The sequence below is a fragment of the Balaenoptera physalus genome (genome assembly GCF_965194825.1).
Source record: "Balaenoptera physalus genome assembly, chromosome: 11".
Classification (NCBI taxonomy): Eukaryota; Metazoa; Chordata; class Mammalia; order Artiodactyla; family Balaenopteridae; genus Balaenoptera; species Balaenoptera physalus.
Genome location: NC_138896.1, coordinates 69,990,789 through 70,009,652, shown reverse-complemented (window position 1 = coordinate 70,009,652; position 18,864 = coordinate 69,990,789). Strand labels below are relative to the sequence as shown.

General features: G+C 59.6%; 1 protein-coding gene across 17 annotated transcripts in view; it reads right to left on the bottom strand.

Moving 5' to 3' along the window:
* NBEAL2 (neurobeachin like 2) overlaps nt 1-18,864 on the bottom strand; it is a 34,443-nt gene that overhangs the window by 15,096 nt on the left and 483 nt on the right. For 11 of the 17 annotated variants that reach the window (XM_082411881.1, XM_082411892.1, XM_082411890.1 and 8 more), the window contains exons 2-23: nt 18,659-18,682; nt 10,078-10,166; nt 9,878-10,006; nt 9,695-9,776; nt 9,471-9,595; nt 9,206-9,288; nt 7,474-7,559; nt 7,092-7,374; nt 6,823-6,929; nt 6,247-6,327; nt 4,670-4,753; nt 4,167-4,265; nt 3,121-3,722; nt 2,906-3,038; nt 2,700-2,819; nt 2,173-2,494; nt 1,866-1,948; nt 1,659-1,751; nt 1,289-1,466; nt 1,027-1,160; nt 495-654; nt 143-245 (exon numbers count right to left, since the gene is read on the bottom strand). In XM_082411881.1, coding sequence (XP_082268007.1) covers nt 143-245; nt 495-654; nt 1,027-1,160; nt 1,289-1,466; nt 1,659-1,751; nt 1,866-1,948; nt 2,173-2,494; nt 2,700-2,819; nt 2,906-3,038; nt 3,121-3,722; nt 4,167-4,265; nt 4,670-4,753; nt 6,247-6,327; nt 6,823-6,929; nt 7,092-7,374; nt 7,474-7,559; nt 9,206-9,288; nt 9,471-9,595; nt 9,695-9,776; nt 9,878-10,006; nt 10,078-10,166; nt 18,659-18,682 — 3,200 coding nt within the window. Of the gene's footprint in view, nt 1-142; nt 246-494; nt 655-1,026; nt 1,161-1,288; nt 1,467-1,658; nt 1,752-1,865; nt 1,949-2,172; nt 2,495-2,699; nt 2,820-2,905; nt 3,039-3,120; nt 3,723-4,166; nt 4,266-4,669; nt 4,815-6,246; nt 6,328-6,822; nt 6,930-7,091; nt 7,375-7,473; nt 7,560-9,205; nt 9,289-9,470; nt 9,596-9,694; nt 9,777-9,877; nt 10,007-10,077; nt 10,167-12,842; nt 13,102-18,658; nt 18,683-18,864 lie in introns of those variants that run through there. The other 6 variants (XM_082411885.1, XM_082411887.1, XM_082411884.1 and 3 more) reach the window with 4 other exon arrangements.

Genomic DNA, 18,864 nt, shown 5'->3' with positions numbered 1-18,864 from the left:
CACCCAGGGCCAGGAGAACACAGGGGCATGGAGGGGAGAACAGGGCAAGAGGGAAGGTGAGCTGGGGGACTGAACAGACCTGCCCCCAAGGCCAGAAGCTGCAGTGTCAGCACCCCACCCCATCTGCCCCCACCAGCCTCACCTGTAGTGAGCACGCAGAGCATCGAGGATGAACTGGACCCCGTACTTCTTCCGCAGCTTCTGTCTATGCTCACGGACTATGCTAGACACGTACTGGATGTGGCCTAAGTGGGAATCGGCAGAGGGCTCAGGCTACCTGGCTGAGCCGGGTCCCTTCCATCCTCCAAGACAGCGGTCATGCCCCTGCCAGACCTCCCTGCCCACCTCCACCCCCCACCAGGAGAGGGTCATGGTCCCCTCAGACGCCTCAGGGCAGATATGTCCCCTCAGATCACCCACAGGGCTATAGCTTCTCAGAACCTCCACCAACATCCTGCCTGGCGGCATCCCCTCACCCAAGTCCCCACACCTACCCAGGCGCACAGCAAAGTCGCTAAGGGTCCAGAGGTGAAAGTTGAAGAGCAAATGCTGGTAGAGCAGGTACAGGAGGGGCCCACTGCCCTCGGCTGCCACCTGCTCCATCAGAAGCTGAGCAGACATGAGCACATTCATGTCCATGGCCCAGCTGGGGACCTGGGGGAGGGTAGAGGAGCTGGGGTGAGATATCAGGCCCTGCCCGCCCACTCTCAGGCCTCCCAGTTTCCACCCTGCCCCGCACAGGCAGATGGACACAAGCATCCTGTCTGCTCAAAACGCTTCGGTGGCTCCCTGCCACCTCTGAAGTGCAAGCTCCCAGCCTGCTGTGCAGGTGCCCTGCTGTGCTGCTACTTCCCCCAGACCCTGTTAGCCAAACCCTGCCCGGCCTTTCAAGGCCCTGCTCAAATGCCATCTCTCCCAGGAGGCCCTTCCTGACTGATGGCGTCAGGCTCCCCTTCTTGGTCCCTCCAATCAGTCCCCTTAGTCAGACAGGGCAGTCCCCTCCCCGCCTGCCCCAGCAGGCCCCACCTTGCGCAGGAGGGCCCCAATGATGGCAGGCCCCTGGCACTGCACCAGGCTCTCCTGGTTCACAGCATGGCCCTGTAGGAAGTTCCGCAGCATCAGCAGAAAGGCAGCCACTGCATTCCTCTCCATTCGCTCCTCTACCGCCACCAGGAAGGGAACAGATGTACGTCAAAGGCCTGCCAGTGGCCACAGAGACCTCAAGCAGTCCAGCCCCCAGACCATGCCAAGATCTCCTCCCCCCAGTTCAGGAACCAGGGACACTTACCTGAGGACTTGCCTAGTGGGAGAAGCAGTCCCTGGGTGGTGTTGTGGCCAGAGGTCAGTTCAGGCCCCACAAGGTCATGTGTTTCTGCTGGACCTGCCTCGGCTTCTTGGGGCTGTGTAGCCACTCGTTCCAGCAGGGGCAGCAGGGCACCCATGCCTCCCACGCAATTCACCACATCCTGCGGGTGGGGGCCACCATGAGAGGGCAGCACCCAGCCATCTCCTGCCCCACTCCATCCCAGCAGACCCTCCAGCCTGGAAATCTGGGTCTCCTCAAGACCTCCCAGGGCACAGTGCCACTCCCCAGCCCACCCTGTACACATATGCCCATGCTCATGCTTCCTGCACACACTGCTCACGTGAGCACACACCTTCACGTCCCACGTCTCCACCCTGTGGCCTGTCAGGCGGCCATCCAGCCCATGGCCAGGGGACAGGTCCAAGCAGATGTTGTTCTTACAGGCCTGGGGACAGGGGGTGAGCAGGCAGCAAGGCTCAGTGGAGGATATGGCGGGAGACAGAGGGTGGGAGGCAGGGGGAGGGAGCGGGATTAAGCCAACTGCCCACCCCCCCAATACCTGAGGTGAGTAATGGAGGAGCAGCTTGGTGCCAAGTTCATGCAGTTCACCCTCAGGCTTGAAGGGTGCTGTCTCATTGGGCCCTAGGGGGTGGGCAGGGGGGCTTCAGACCTGGCTGGGCTTCTGGCCAAACCCCACCCACAGCCTGCCTCTCCTCTGCCTGATCAGAGGACAGACCCCCCCCAGGGACACCTTCCCCCCGCCGAACCCCTCGTTTCTGGCCTGGGCACTTGTTGAGACCCAACCAGTTGGGTCCTGGGGCAACGCGGTAGGGGCTGGGGCAGGGCACGGGGATGGCGCTGCATACCCAGGGTGCACAGGACCCGCAGGGCTGCCGCCTGCAGGGCTTCATGGAAGATGGCCACAGCCCCCAGCTCGCCCTCCAGGGATGTGGGGCTGCCCCACCGAGTGTCCTGTGTGCCTGCGAGGGTGGAGCTGATGCTGCCCTCCTGCAGGGGGGCCACCAGCCCGGACCCCCAGCCAAGCCCTGTGGTGGCCGGGACTGACAGGGAGCGGGTGAGGGAGGGGTGAGTGTGAGCCAGGGCAGCGGGGACGGGTGGCACAGGCAGGCCCGTGGTGGTGGTCGTTGTGCGGTGCCCAGCAGAGCCGATACAGCAGGAGGAGAAAGGCTGCGGGGCCAGGGTTGGGGGAGTGGTCAGGTCACAGCAGAGCCTGGGGTTCCACCTGCATCCAGTTCCTCGGTGACCCCCAAGGCTGCACAGGCCCCAGAGGCTGAGGCCTGTGGGGTGGGGGAGGGGGGACACGGGGCTCCAGGCCCCACCCTGTCGAAGTGCCCCCAGCTGCCCAAGCCTCCCCAAACCCTGCCTGGCACACCTCACTAAGGGAGGGGCAGCGAAGGGGTGCCGTCTTCACCAGATGGCCGTCTTTGTAGACATGCACCAGGTTCTGGCTGAAGGGCCGGCGCCCGGGCACATGGACAATGGCCACACAGTGCTAGAACAGAAGCCACAACATCAGGTCACAGGTTGGGACGTGGTGTCCCCTCCACCTCCCTGGGCCACATGAGGACGGAGGCTCACCCAGGCAGAGTCGGCAAAGGACACTTCAGGCAAGCTCATGGTCAAGTACTCCTTCCGGGTGCACACGGCCACCACCAGGGTCCCAGCCGCCGTGAAGAAGGCTTCAAACCCTGAGCCGCTGCTGGTGAAGAAGCTGGGGGCAGGCCAAGCCAGTTATGCCCGCTGGCTCTCCTGCTCACCCTGGCACCGCGCCCTGGTCCCTAGCAGTCACCCACCTGTACAGTTGCTTTCGCTGGAGCGGCCGGGTCGGGGCCGGGGCAGGTGTTACAGCCGTGGGGTGCAGACACAGCCAGGCATGGAAGGTGAAGCCAGGTCCTGGCCATCGCTGCACGGGGGGTACCATGATACCCGCCATGCTGGGCGTGAGGTCAAAGTAGCACAGGGCTCGTGCCGGGCCCCGGTGCCGGGCCATGCCTGAGAGCGCGCGGATGATGGCACCTGCGTGTCGGGCATCCCCAGCCTCAGCTCCACCCGGCCCCGAGTCCAGCCCTGGCGGGGGACGAAGCAAGCGACGCAGCTCCAAGGGCCTTAGTGACACGTGGCCCAGTGCTTGCAGCAGCGCCAGCAGCTGCTCCTGGCAGCGGGCCCCCAGGGCTACCCCCTCGCTGAGCGTCTCCAACAAGCAGCCCACCAGACCGGCCTGGACACACGTGGCACGGCTGGCAGGGCAGCTGTCACAGAGCCACCAGAGGCGCTGTGCTAGGAAGAGCCGCAGCTCAGCTGTGGGCAGTGCTGGCAGCCACCGCATTAGCACCAGCACCGGCTGCTCATTGCGGATTGGTGGTGGCGGACACGTGCTGTGGTTGCCCTCCACAGCCTGCGGGTGGAGAGAATGTGATAGTTCCCGGGCAACTGGCATAGAACAGGCCACCCTACCAACAGTGGGACTTCCTGTCTCAGTTTACTTGCCTACAGCATGGGAACACAACGTGTGCTACCCCATCCAGCTCACAGGTTGTGTTTGAGGCTCAGGAAAGCCAGAGGTGCTCAGACAACCATCGCTGCCAACAACAACCCTTGGCTTTCGGTGTGGGTTGGCCTAAACCCCAACTGCCTATTCCCAGAATTGCTAACATGCGGCAGCTTCTGGGCCCCATGCAGCTCAGAATCCTCACCCCAGTGACCCTGACACACAGGGTCAGGCCCCAGGTCACACATAGTCAACATGGTCCCCTAAGGTGGAGGAGAGCTCACCTTCCGTGGTAGCCCTGACTCAGTCCTGGCTGCCCTTGGGACCCTGCCCCCAAGCCCTTGCCCTCACCATGTTGAGCAGCTCTTGCAACAGTCGATGGGTGGGGGGACCGTGACTCTGCAGAACCTCTTGCAGGTGAGGGTAGCCGATGCGCTCCTTAAACACCTCCTGTGCAGGGATGCGTGGGAAAAGAGTGTGTATGTGGGCCCCAGGGCGTACTCACACCACCCCACGGGAACCCTGGAGGAGGCATCACCTTTCAGGGCCCCCTTGCCTGGCTCTGCCTCTGGGTCACAGTGCTAGCAGAGGAACAGGTCTACCTCGGAAGGCTGCAGATGGTGGTCAGCCACAAGCATCCTTCCGCCCTCCAGCTCTGAGCCAGGAGAGCCAGCTCCCAGGACTCACTAATGACCATGCTCGCCCAGGGGACTGAGCCGTACCCCAGAGGGCAGGATGGTCACCTCCCCAGCTCACTTGCTCTGACAGCCATCAGCCAGGCCTGTTCTAGAGACAACTGGTCAATTTAACTCCCATCCCACACCCCGACTACAGCAGGACCGCGGCATCCTCACCTTGGCGGAGGGGGAGCCGCTCATGATGCAGGTCAACACTCTGACTACGTGGACTGCAATGGCGTCTGTGTCCTGGTCCAGTACCTTGGGGTGGGGAGGGGCAGTCAGGAGAGGCAGGTGCCAGGACGTCGTAGCTGGCGGCACCCTGCAGTAAAAGGGGTGCAGGGACAGGAACAGATGCCCCAAGGCAAGTAGCTGAGTTGGCTTGGGGCCCTGGGAGTGTGGCAACCCTGTCTGGGCCATATAGTGCTAGAACAGAAGCCAGCAGGCCCTCTACCTTTGCCCAAACTGCCATGACCCTCACCCTGACCTTGGGGCCCTCTCTGAGCAGCTTGGCAAGCCCCACTCTGACAGAGAAGCCAGGGAAGAAACCAAGGCTGGGAAGGGCCTCACTGGGATACAGGGACAGATCACCAGTGAACCCTTTGGCCACAGCCCTCTGCCCTCTACTGTCCGGTGGGTTTATGGGCCCCGGTCTCCACCCATCCCCACCCAAGCTAAACACATGTGCAGGCAGGCTGGCAAGTGCCCCATCACCCATGATGATTGACAGGGGGTTGGGGAATTTAGGGACAATCAATCACAGGATGTTAGAACCAGAAGAACCTTCGAGACCTTTAAGTCCTACCCTGCCCCTTTCCCCTAGATCCAGGTGGGGATACTGAGGCTCACCCTGGCTGAACCCAACAGCCAGAGGTATGCGACTCCTTTACCCTGCCCTACCGAGGGGCTGAGAGGTCAGGAGGGCTTGGAGAGTTTGTCAGCAGGTGCCAGGCACTAGGCTGTATTTTGGCTCCATGGGGCCCTTGGTCCCAGCTCTGCCTGACTCCGCAAGGGACCTCAGGCAATCTTTTCCCTCCTCCAGGCCTCAGTTTCCTCATCTGTAAAAAGCAGGGGTCTCACTGGCCTTGCCTGCTTTGTAGATGAATGGACATGCAGGTTCTCAGAAAACAGCCAAGTGCAATAGACACACAGGGCTGCTTCATGAGGACAAAGCCAGGGCGGGGCTCTGGAGGTGGGGGCCCAGTTGTTGAGCCACCAGAGAGAGGGTGCCCCATGCAGAGCCCCTGACACCCCGCAGCCTCCTACAGCCCCCATGCAAAGTGAGGCAGGGAGCACGTCATGAGGGCGTGAGAGGATAGGGAACTCCCAGTGAGTGACCTGCTTAAGGCAGGTGCAAGGATCCAAGCAAAGAAGTGGCCCCATGTGGGGGACCTCTTTCTCTGTGAGTGACCACAGCCAAATCCCTGAGTATCTGGCCTCTTGTTTCCCCTTCTGTGCAATGGGGGTGGGGTGGTTGAGTATCGAAGGTTCCTTCCAGGTTGGCATAGCCAAACCCCAGCTCCCAAGACTAATACAAGCCAGGGAACAGATCACAACTGCGCCATTTCCTAGGATTGGGATTTGGAAGGTAGGTGAGACAGCATGGGGGACCCAGCCCCGTCGCTAGGCTATACCAGGCCTGGCATGTATCTGCTCGTTCCCCCTGCATAGTGCAGAAAGGCTCAAAGAGGGAGCCCTGGGGGGTGGGTGCCCAGGGACGTGGGTGCCTGAGCTGGTCAGCCCCAGGGTGGTACCTTCTGGACATCGGGCTCGGTCAGTAACCAGGTAGCCAGGTCACTGTCCCCCTCAGGGGGCGCCCGGGCCTGCAGGTACAGCTGTCGGGGGGGAGGCACAAAGTGGAGGAGGCAGAGGAGAGAGAAGATGGGGGAAGGGTGGGATTAGAGCAGGACCTGGAGCAGTTGCCAGGGCTCCACCCCATAGGGAAGGATGCGCCCTGAGCCACAGGCCGAGCGCCCCACCAGGCACTAGGGAAGAGGAGGGGAGCTGAGCCACCCATACCCTGCCCAGAGGGACAGAGCCGGGGGCAGATAAGTGGGCAGGGATAGGCACTGCATCCAAAACAGCTGAGCCTTCCTCCTGCCCCTACGTCTGGGGTTGGGGAAAAGGGAAACAAGGGGCCAGGGCAGCTCCCGTCCTTCTACAACACCCTCTTCACGTGGCGTCCAGAGCCATCCTGAGCCCCAGGCCCTCCCACTGAAGTGCAAGCCATCCCACCAGCCCAAGTTTGCTCATCAGCAGCTCGGCATCCACACGTGGTGCCCCCAGCCTCTGGGGTCCAGGCCCCCCACCCCGGCCTGGGCCCCGCCCACCTTGCTGTTCTGGATGAGGCGAATAAGGTGTTCAAAGCAATTGTTGCTGAGGAAGGTGGCCTGCAGCACTGGCCGGTCCTCACATGCCAGCATCATGGGGATGGCGTCTGTGGAGAGGTCAAGGGTCAGCCCTGCCCAAGCCTGTCTCAGCAGCGCCTCTGGTCAGCCTTAAACCTTCTTCCCATGCTGCGCAGGCCAGCCTTTCCATCATCACTAGGGCCTTCCCTTGCTAGTGCCACCTCCCCAAGAGCCCAAGAGGTTATACCCACCGAGCATGCTGACCCGTAGGGTGATGAGGGCCTCTTCGGGGTCCAGACTTGGCCCGGCCGGCCAGTCGGCATTAAGGACATGGAAGTAGCCCTCAAGCAGGGCTCGGAGCTCTGGCCCCCGGGGGGGTGTGCGGCTGGCGTGCAGGACATGTACCGCACCCACCAGTGCCTCCAGTGCCAGCGGCACTAGGCGGGGGTCCTGGGCTGGCCCGTGGCCCCAGCCCTGCACCACGTTCAGCAGGCCCTGAACAGTGCCAGCGCTCACAGCCTTCTGCCCGTTCTCCTGCAAGTGTGGGCAGAGACGGGCAATGGGCAAAGGGCTCACCCAGCAGAGAGACCCTGAGACAGCCACCCTCGGGCCCCCAGGCTCCTCCCAGCCTACCTTCCCTCCTGCAAGGACAGCACCAAAGAGGTGGATGAGACGCAGCAGGAGCACGGGAGGCAAGTGATCCGCATCCTGCAGGCTCTCTGGATGGGGGTGGGGAGCAAGACAATGTCACAAAGCTTACAGGGCTGGGGGTCCAGGGGACCACACAAGAGGTGGGTGCCCTGGGGTGGCAGTGGGGGGCTGGGTCAAGGAACAGGGCTGGGAGGCCCAATCTGAGGGAGAAGACCAGGTTCTGTGCTGGGAGTCTAAAATGTCATGACTCTATGCTAGGAGGTCTGAGGAGGACACAGCCCTTCGTTGGGGAGCTTGTAGGGGGTATGGCCCTGCCCTGAGAGCCTAGCCAGCGCCCTGGAACCTTAAGCCCCAAAATGAGGACCCCAGGGTGAGCACCCCCATGCACTTCCCCATGGCAACCCAGGGTTTAGTTTCTTAGATGCAAGTCTCCTGGTCCCTCTGCCCTGTGATGGCTGGAGCATCCCGTGACCGGCTCTGGGGACCCTGCCGTATCTACCATACAAGATGCTCCACACACCATCCCCCTACACCCCCACTGGGGACTTCTAGGGGCTTTCACAGCGTCATATGTGGGAGGCCCACCTGGCCCTGCTCCAGTAAAGCTGGACAGGATGCCAGGACACGAACTGAAACCCAGAGAGCAGAAAGGACCAGCCCTGGGTCACATGAGTGTCTGGGCGTTGGAGGGGGGGAATGCAGAGCTGCCTTGATACCAGTGGGATGTGGTGGGGGGCCTCCCGTGGGACAGGGCTTTCAAGGTGAGGCCTGATAATGCAGTTGGCCTGGGAAGGGAAAGGAAACAGTATGGGCAAAGACCAAAGGTGGGATAACTAGCTGGATTCTAGGAATGAGAGGACAGGACCATGGCTGGAGAGCGGAGAGCAGAGAGCAAACAGGGCTGGAAAGGAAGGCTGTGGAGAGGATTGGATTCTGACGGTGTCAGGCCCCCACTGAGGAATTTACAGTAGGGGAAACAAAATCCAGTGTGTTTTAAGAAGAGTACTCAGGCTGTGGGAGAACAGAGGCAGGGAGCTTCCCAGGGGCATCTCCCCTCTTGGAGCTGTTGCTCCCGTTCCAAACCCAGGCCCGCAGCTCCCTGGTGCATCCCAGAAACACTGAGATATTTCCTAGGCCACCACCTTCCCAAACCTGGCCTGTCCCTGTCCAGACAGCATCCTGCCATGAGCCCATCTGAAATCCTGTCCAGTGTCCTCCAATGAGAGGAGACAGGACACTCAGGAGCAGAAGGTGCCCAGGGAGAACAGGTGGCCAGAGATGTTCTGGGGGGTCAGCTTCCCTGGGAGTATGGGAGCAGGAAGGGGAGACACCTAATGTAGACACTGTCTTGTGGAGGAGAGGAGACTGGGTGGAGCTACAGGGACAAAGAGACTGGACCAGGGAGTTTTAAGATGGTCCAGATCAGAGTGGGGTACAAGCAATGGGGGGGGGGGGTCCCAAGAGACAGGAGAGAAGGGGGAAGGGAAATCGACTCCCCCCGAAAAGAAATTACGCATTTTGTGCAGACATGCCCTTCCTCTCCTCTCTGCCCCTAAACTCCTACTTGCCTTTGGAAGCCCACTCAAATTCCCATGGTTCTCCCAGCCCCGAGTGCAGCCACAAGTGGGTCCTATCCTGCATATGCAATGGGGGAACCAAAGGACGGGGCTCATGTTTGGGGGCGGGGCCAGGCAGGCCGGGGGTGGGGCCTGACCTCGGAAGAAGGTGCTGAATCCACAGGGCAAAGCCGCAGGAGGGAACTTGTACTTGCTCTTCTCCTTGGAGCTGATGACTTCCCTGGCAGGTGGGGACAGGGTGGGCAGGGGCCGAGGTGAGGCCAGTACTTCACTCCTCCTGCGTCATCCTCCCCATAGCAGCCTGCACACTGGCCCCTCCCACCTCCGCACCTTAGCCAGTGCGGCCACCCCCATCCTGTCCCGGGCCTCCTCTGGGTCCTCTGCCTGTGGGCCGCCTCTCACCCACTGTGCTGGCGCCGCCAGGTCTGGTAGGGGTCGAAGAGGCCCTCACAGAGGAGCAGGGCATGCAGGGCTACGTTTTCCAGCTGGGACTCACGGCCCTTCTCCGGTGGTGGGGGTTCTTTCAGCTGTAGGCATGAAGAGAGGGTGAAGGGGGGTTAGCTGGGCCGTGGCTACCACCTGCCAACCCCCAGGGGTGGCCAACCCCTACCACCTGCCAACCTCACCTTGGCCACCAAGCGGGTCAGCAATGCCAGCACCCGGGGCACCAGCACCTGGCCCCAGCCTGCCTCTACATTCTCCGGGTTCCTGGGAAGTGAATGACGGGAGAGGTCCCGGTGACAAGCCAGCCCCCACCCCGGCCCAGAACTGCACATTCTCTTACCGTGGAGAAGACAACAGGGACCCACCTGCAGAGGATGACGAAGAGCTTGAGCAGCAGCAGGGCTTGCTCCAGGTCCCCCTCGTCTAGCTGCTCGGCCAGCACGTGCAGCGCATCCCGAGGTAGCAGCGGCACCTCCGCACCTGCCTCCTCCGGCCTGCAGGGAGCGGGGTCACTAGGTGCCGAGCACCCCTCAGTCTCCCGCCCTCCATGTAGCTCCAGCCTCACCTGCGTGGCTCCAGAGAGGACAGTGAGATGCTCTTCTCGAAGGTACCCACAAAGGCCTTCAGCCACTGCTGCAGATAGCCCAGGTCCTTCTGCAGGCAAAGGAGTTCGGGGGAACAGTGGTGGGGGCAGAAGGGGCGCAGTGGACAGGGGAGGGACAAGGGGATGTGGGCAGAGGTGGAAAGTGAATGGGGGTACACAGAGATTGCAGGCAGAGCAGTGGGGGTGGAGAAAGGGAGGGATGGGTGGGGGAGGAGGACAGGAAGTGGAAGGTCAGCATCAGAGGACTGCCTTACATATTGACCACTCTCTCAGAGCCCCCATCTGCTTTTCTCAGCCTCCCAGTCTCCTCTCCCACTTCCTGAACCCCTGGGGACCCAGGCAAGCCTGACACAGGCAGGGAAGGGACTTAAGTGTATACATGCCTAGGGCATGGCTGTGGCCCACAGGGGTGCTGGGGCTAAAGGTCTCCCACTCACCAGCCTCCCTGAACCCAAAGCTACGGGCTGGGCTCTCGCCTGCCACCTTCTCCCAACTCAGCAGCCACCACCCCCAGGAAACCTTCCTTGACTGTATATCCCAGGCTGCATGTGCACCATCGACCAAGCAGACCCACGCACACACACATCCCCCACATGTACAGGCAAAATGCCCTGCCTCACCCTGGGAACCTCCGCCCACACCCTGGCTGGTTACCTGGACCCCAGGCCCCAGAGCTGGTTCCATGGGTAAGAGGGACTGCGGCTGAGCCCAAGTTTGGGCGCCACTAGCCAGGGAAACTTTGGTGTGAACGGGAAACGTCCCCTCCCACCCTGGCCCCCGGGGCAGGAAGCGCAAAGTCACGGTGGGGGAAGGGGGCCGCTTCCTCCCGGCAGACCGCAGGGATGTGGGAGGGCCTGGGGCACCCAGGGCCCAGCAAGAGAAGCTGTGAAGGACCCAGCCTAGCACCGGGGGTGGGGCCTGCAGCACAGAGGGGTGGGGGTCACATTGCCCTGGGTGGAGCTTGTGGACAGAAACTAGTTCTACAGGCAAGACGTCCAGGAGAACTCCGGGATAGGAGTCAGGGCAAGCCTATCCAGGGACAGGTTGTGGTCCCTGCTACTATAGTGCCCTTCATTCAAGCCACCCACAGCTCCCTGACCTGGGTCTAAGGCCTCAGGCCCAGGCAATGATGTTGAAGGACTCATCCATACCTCTGCCCCACCCTCCTCCCGCGTTCAGGCTCCCCATCTGGCCCTGCTGGTCTCTTTGCTCCAGGGACACAGGTAAGCCCTGGACTAGCCCTAATCTGTTCTAACCTCTAAGCCCCTCCCAAGGCATGGAGTGGGTGGTGGCCTGGACCTGAGCTCCTCCTTCCATCCCTCCTCCTTCTCTCCTTCCACACCAGCCCTATCTGGAGCACCCACCCTAACCAGCAGGGCCCAGAAGGCAATTTTCTTTCCCAGGGGCAGGGGGGAAGGACAGGTACTATACTGAACATGTAGGGGCAAGGGACACATCACAGACAACACCCTGAGACTGCTCCCCAGGTGCCACAGACCTCAGATCAAGGACCTCCAGAACTACCTTTGCATGGACGGCTAATTTTTTGCCACCTGTGGGCCCCAGACCACAGGGCCAGGGCTGAATGGGCCCCAGGGAAGGGGCCTGACCCCAGCAGACTGGGCCAGGCCCCCAAAAAACCTAGACAGAGCAGCCCTCCACCCTGTGGTTGGACACCTTCCTTGTACATTTTGTCACAGGGCCAAGGCCCAGGCAATTCAGAGAGGGGCTGGGGCCACCAAGGTGCAGGCCCACACCACTGTGACGTTTTGCCTGTCAGTTACCTTTGGCGACCTCTCCACCCTCTGCCGCTGGCAGCCTCCCTGCTCACCTACCTCTGTCTATACCTCTCCTCTCCACAAACCAGCAAGGACACCAACATGCCCAACCCTGAAAACACCAGAGCAGGCCAGGGCTCTTAGACCATTTCTTTTGAACTCTTCCCACTGCAAATGGGAAAACGGGGGGCCCCAGAGGGGATGCCTCATCCACTAGCAAGTTGCAGCTGAACCTTTGTTCTAGGCCAGGATCACTCATGGTGGCTAGAGCCAGTCAGCCCAAGCTGACCACATGACCCACGACCCTGCCTCAATGACCCCACACATCCCTCCTTACCTTCAAAATTGTCCCAACACCATCCTCCCTTCTTCTAGCCCCAAACCACCCCCAGTCAAGCCACAGTCTCTCCCACCCAAAACCTGAGTCCTTCTTGCCCACTGCAGCTCTGCTGAGCACCTGTAAGCCCACATTTGACCATGTCCTCCCTCCCTGACCCAAAGATAAAAGGCTTAATTGCTAAGCCAGGCATTCTGGGCCCCTAGTCCAACCAGGGACTGCTTCTCCAGCCTCTCTGCCCTTCCACATCTGTGATTCACATTCTCCTGTGCAGGCCTCTGATCTCCCCATGCCCCACTGCCATCTGTGACTTGGGCTTTTGGTACTTAAGCAGGAAACTCCCACCCTCCTCATGGCCATCACCTGGATCGGCCCTCCCAGACCTGACGGGCCCCTCAAACTCTGCACACCCCTGCTTTTCTGTCCCTAGAACCACACCCTCAGCCTGTCCAGTCCTGCAAACTTCCAGCAGGTCCAGGCTGGGCTGGGTTCAGGTCTGAGGCAATCAAGGCAGCAGCCTTTGTGGGTTCTGGAGGGGCAGGAGGGGTCTCTAAAGCACAGTAGTAGGCAGGGGTAGGGGTAACTGCCGGTCTTGACTCTGGGGGTCTCACCTCTTCTCCCCGGGAAGCCTCGGCCTGGCTCTGACCTGGGCCCCATGGCTTGAGGCTGCAGTGCTGGGGCGTGAGGGAGTCCCTGCAGGCACCGGGGCTGGGAGGCAGGGCAGAGCAGGGACCTCGAGCATGGAGGCAGTGCTGCATGCCGAAGGCTCCAGAGCCGGCGAGAGGTGGCTGGGCTGCTCAGGATCCCCACGCTCCTCTCAGAGCTCTGCCTCGCTGGCTCCTCCTTCCCTTTCCAGCTCTGAACAGGAACATGGGTGGGCCAGCCCAGTCCCCACCCCAACCCGACAGGCCAGGGTCCCAACCCTGCCCCTCCCACGAAGGCAGGTCAGGAGCAGTCACACTCCTCCCAGGGCCTTGCAGCAGGGGAGAAAGCTGTGGGTATGGGGATCTCAGAGTCACCCCTGTAGGGACCCCAGTCTATGCCCAACCAGCCCTGAGGACACTCAGTGCTGGAGGAGGGGAGCTCCCACGGGTTGGTTAGGTCCTGGGTGAGCATGGAACTGCCACTTCCTCAGAACTCTGAGGTAACCCGGGAGGGCTGAGGGCAGGCGGCTGAGGCGTGGATGGGTGGGTGGGGCTGTCTTTCAGAGGGACAGGGACCACTGAGCTCCTGACACCGTGCTGCCTGAGACCTGCGTGCCTTACCCCGAGCCTGTAATCAGGCCTGGCTTGCCCTGTGTCTCAGGGACCAGATCTTGCTCCGAATCCCCCATCCCCAAAGTTCCTTAAACAGTACCCAGCGCCCCCAGTACCCGTCAGTTACCACTACTGTCTGAGCAGCCGGTCAGCCACCCTGCCACAGGCCCAGGGCACATCCACAGCCTCCCCCGACATCTGAAGCCCCCCCACGGGTAGTGCCCACCTCATCTCCAGCCTCACATGCCATATTCACTGGCTGCCCCACTGGATATTACTCTCTGTCCCCACCCCCACAAGTCTGCATGTGCTTTGCTCTCCGTGTTTCCTCTGCTTAAATGTATCCCCATCAGAGCCAGCACCTTCCCCAAGAGGCAGCCCTGTCTGGTACTTCAGAGGCCGGGGGTGCCAAATTGAATGTGGTTGAGGGCAAGGGTTCTGGAGTCCAGACCTGATTCTTACACTTGGTAGCTTACTAAATATTAATCTCTCAAAAGGGAACCGTCGTACATTGTCGGTGGGAATGTAAATTGGTACGCCCACTATGGAGAACAGTATGGAGGTTCCTTAAAAAACTAAAAATAGAGCTACCATGTGGTCCAGCAATCCCACTCCTGGACGTATATCCGGAGAAAACCATACTTTGAAAAGATACATGCACCCCAATGTTCATGTATCATGAACAGCACTATTTACAATAGCCAAGACATGGAAGCAACCTAAATGTCCATCAACAGATGAATGCATAAAGATGTGGTACATATACACAGTGGAATATTACTCAGCCATAAAAAGAATGAAATAATGCCATTTGCGGCAACATCAATGGACCTAGAGATGATCATACTAAGTCAGAGAACAACAAATATCATATGTTATCACTTATATGTGGAATCTAAAAATGATACAAATGAACTTATTTACAAAACAGAAACAGACTCACAGATTTAGAAAACAAACTTATGGTTACCAAAGGGGAAAGGTGGGGGGGGGAGGGATAAATTAGGACATTGGGATTAACATATACACGCTACTATATATAAAATAGATAATCAACAAGGACCTACTGTATAGCACAGGGAACTCTACTCAATACTCTGTAATAATCTATATGAGAAAAGAATCTGAAAAAGAATAGATATATGTATAACTAAATCACTGCTGTACAACTGAAACTAACACAAATTGTAAATCAACTATATTCTGATATAAAATAAAAACGAAAAAAACAAAACAAACGATTAATCTCTCTGTTTCAGCTGCCTCTTTAAAACCATCTCTTTGCTTAACAGGTAACACCCACCAGCATGTGGTAAGGTGAATGGGAGCTCCACTCCCAAATTCAGGAGCTCTGCCTTCCCAAGCCCTTGGCATTCCAGGGCAACACTCATCTTCTCCCCACCCACCTCCATGAGTGACAGATGAGTGGCAGACCTTGGTTCACTGGCAGAGCCAAGGTCCCATGGGCCACTCCCCAGCTGGCTGTCCCAGGCAGGTGGAATGGGAGGATCTTCATGGACCCCAGGTTAGCGCTAGAAGTAGGGTAGGGAGAAAAGACTGAAGCCCCATAGTGGTGACTCTTCCCAGTCAGAGCTGCCTAGGTGGTAGTGAGCACCCCATCTCCCGGAACAGGCAAGCAGAAATGGGATAGGGTGGGGTGGGGCCTGACCAGGATGACCTCCGTCATGTGTGGGGGTCTCCCCACTCAGCATTAGGAGGGGGATGGCAACGTCAAGCTGAAGGTGGCTTTTGGCTACACCAGGACGACTGGAGGTCAGAGTTGGAGGGCCTCGGGCCAAGGAACGAAGCAGGAAGATAGGGACTTTGCCAGAGGCAAGGACAACTGAGGCTAGTGGTCCAAGTGCCTAGGTGGCTGGGCCAGTCTCTCCCCCTTACCTGGGGAGGGGGTCTTGAAAGGCATGGACCTTCTGGTCTCCATAACATCCCTCAGGTTTTAACCTTCCCCTTGTCCTATCACTTTGGAAAACAGGAATTTCCTTTCAGGGTCCCCATAGTAACTGACCTGTTTCCACAGTGACCCCACACTTCCACATCACATTAAAAACTCCAGGGCTTACCAGCCCCTCCCCCAACCCTGGACTCTGTGCTACTCTCCCCATCACCTCAGTCCCTCCGTCTTCAGTTGCCTCAGTAATAAAGGCAGGTAGGAGGAAACCCTGGTTGCCCCTTTAAGGTATGGAAGAGGGTGGGGGTGGGGGGGGTCAAGCACCAAGGAGGTCCTTTTTTCCCATTTCAAGATGGTAAACTGAGGCACAGGAAGAAATATGACCCAGCTAAAGTCTCGGAGGGAGCAGAGGGCCTGACTAGGTTTCCATGAGGCAGTAGAGCTCATCAGTCAGGGGTGAGGGACCAGGGAGGGGTGGGCAGAGCAAGGTCAGCTCAGGCTCTGACCCGACCTTCCTGGAACCCTGAGTCCTCAATGGCATAAGCAGAGAGTTCAGCCTAGGCTCCCCACCTGTACCCTGAATGTTTGTCCTGTCCTGACTTTGGGGACCCTAAGTGCCCCTCAGCTTTCATGCTCCCCAATGCTCCCTTTCACTGGAGGGCTACTGAGCAACACTACTGCTCCGGCCTGAAAGAGGGCCACTCATCTGCATAGTTTGCATAACCTTTACAGGCCACCCAACTGCTAGCCTACTGGGTGCTGCCCCAGTCCCCTTATCCTCTCCCCCACCTCCTAAGCCCTCACTGGGGAAGCCCTGCTGGGTTGAGTCCTCTGGATGGGCCCCCACCCATCCAACGAACTTGCCGCTCATAGTTCCCACTGCCGTGTGCTTGCTCCTCCTGTTCCTGTGCGCTCAGCCCTCCAGGCCCAAACGCAGTCCTCTGGTAAGACATCCCTGATCAGTCACCCAGACATCCAGCTAATACCCAAGGAGCACCTACTAAATGTGAGGCGTGGGGAAACCGCAGAGTAGCAAGCACAATGAGGGTTCAAGTGGGGACACGCCTGGGCTGAGGTCCAGCTTGGGCTGCGGGAACAGGCGGGGAAGGCCTCCTCAGACAGGAGGGAGAAGGCTCCAGGCAGAGGAAACAGCTTGTGCCGTCCCATGGTGCAGGCCCACATGAGTCTTCCCGCCCACTGGACTAGACCTTTCCTGGGTAAAGGAACACAGGATGGAGGCTGGGCCAGAGCTCTGCCAGACTCCGCCCCAAACCTGTCCGACGACCTTGGTACGACCCTGCCTTGGTTTCCCCACTAAGGCTCTGAGGGGCTCAGACTGAGTGATGTCCAGGGTGCACTCTGGCCCTCCTTCCTCCTTCAGTAGCCACCCACAGCCCCCTCGCCCACTCGTGGCCCCAAGAGGTAGGGGGTGAGCAGGCCTGAACCTGGGGTCTGTGAGGGGAAAGGAAGGGCAGAAACAGGGGTGCTCCCAGGGCGGGCCTAGACCCACAACTGGGGAAACAGGTTTGCCAGCCGAGGTCAGCTCTCACTGTTGAAGGGAGGGGCGAAAGTATTGGGGGAGCTTACTGGCTGGGTAGCTGGCCATTTCAGGGGTCTCTTAATACCCTCTCTCAGTTCGACCCCTTTACCTTATCTTCCCCTCTCCCCCAAGCACACACACAATAGGTCCCCGGCAGGGCTCAAAGTAGCACAGCCACCACTCCCTGGGAGCTCAGTACAGAGGGTGGAGACCACGTTCCGGGAGCAGAGGCAGGACCAAGCCGGCAGGAAGGCAGTGCTGGGAGGCTGGCTGGAGCTTCCTCTCCCCAGGAAACCTGGCCCCTCCCGGCTCCTGGGTTCACACTCATATCCTGGATTTGTTTGCCTGGCCCCGGGCCGTACCCTGCCTGCCCAGGCTTCTAAGGCTACAACCAGCTAGCCTGTCCTCCACACCTGCCCTGTGAGGTGAGGAGCTGGAGGGGGAGAAGGGACTCAGCACAGATGAATGCTAAACACCTGTGAGGGACTGACCACTTGCAGAGCTCAGCTAGAAGGGGCAGCAGGAGGTAACCACGTTGGAGGTACAATCCTGGGACACTGCCAAGACACCCTTCCCCAGCAGCATGCCACCCAGCCTGAAGACCCACCATTAACAACCCTCCGACTCGTCACCTCGTTCAAGCCCCCCGTCGCCTGATCACAGGTGAAGAAACTGAAGACCAAGAACCTGCCCACGACCACGGAGACAATCAGAAGCTTGATTAACATCCCTCAGACTCATCACCTTGTTCAAGCACCCCTTTGCCTGGTCACAGCTGAAGAAACTGAAAACCAAGAACCTGCCCATGACCATGGGGGCAATCAGAAGCATGAGGGCCAGGGACAGGTTTCCTCCCAAATCTTTTGCTCCTTCACAAGGACCAACATTTGGAGATGGAGACAGAGAAGCTGGGGTGAGGGGATCCAATGGGGCAGGGAAGCAGGAAACTTCTCTGGCCTGGACCAGCCATACTGGCTATCCCTCTGCACAGTCCAGGCCACCCGAGGCCAGGACTGTGCCAAATTTACAGATATGGAAGCAGAGGCTCAGGGGTGTAAAGAGCATGCCCTGGGTCACACCAAAGACAGACTCTACTCCATGCACTGCCTCTTGCCGGGTGCCTGGACTTCGCACCACCGAAGTGGGCTCAAGAAGCTATGGCCCTTATGGCCTGGACTCCTGATCCCTGGGGCCCAAGTCCTGGCCTGCAGTCCTGGGAGACAGTCGGCTACCCTCTTCAGAGGGCCGGCTGATTTGAGCATGAACTTCCCCCTAGTGACGAGATCAGGGGCACACAATAGTGCATTGTGCCCAAGGCACACCTGAGCCAGGAGTATGATGCCAGGCAGGTGCAGGGAGGAAGGCTGGTGCTGGGTGAAGGGGAGGGGGGTCGTTACCCTGGGTTCTCTCCTTGCTGTGAATACAGAAGGAGAGTGGGGGCCTATATGTGCGAGACACAGTTTGGGGTACACCTGGGTCAGAGTTGCTCCCTTCATCTTCTGAGGCCACTTGAGGTAGTCTCTGAGGAAGGACAGGGAGCTCAGGAGAAAATGGCCTCCCTCCATCCCTTTCAAACATCCCTCCCACCTCACCCGCATTCCCCATTTTCATCCCCAGCATCCAAGGCGAATCTTTTCTTTGGGCTGGACACCCCACTCCCCCGTAATCCACACCCTGCCCCCCGGGGGTTGGGGTGGGGCCACCTGCGGTCAAGGAGGAGCTCACCACTGGCAGTTCGCCGCAGGGTATCTGAGGAGTTGACTCAAGTCAGACCGAAGTAGAGACGCCTCCCTTGCATGCCTGAAGTCCCCCAGCCCACTCAGACCCGTCGGCCATGACCACCCAACTGGTCTGTGCCCACAGGAAGGGCAAGCCTAGATGCAAAGTAAGCCTCTCGCCCCTTCCGACCCGGCCAGCCTTTTTTTTTTTTC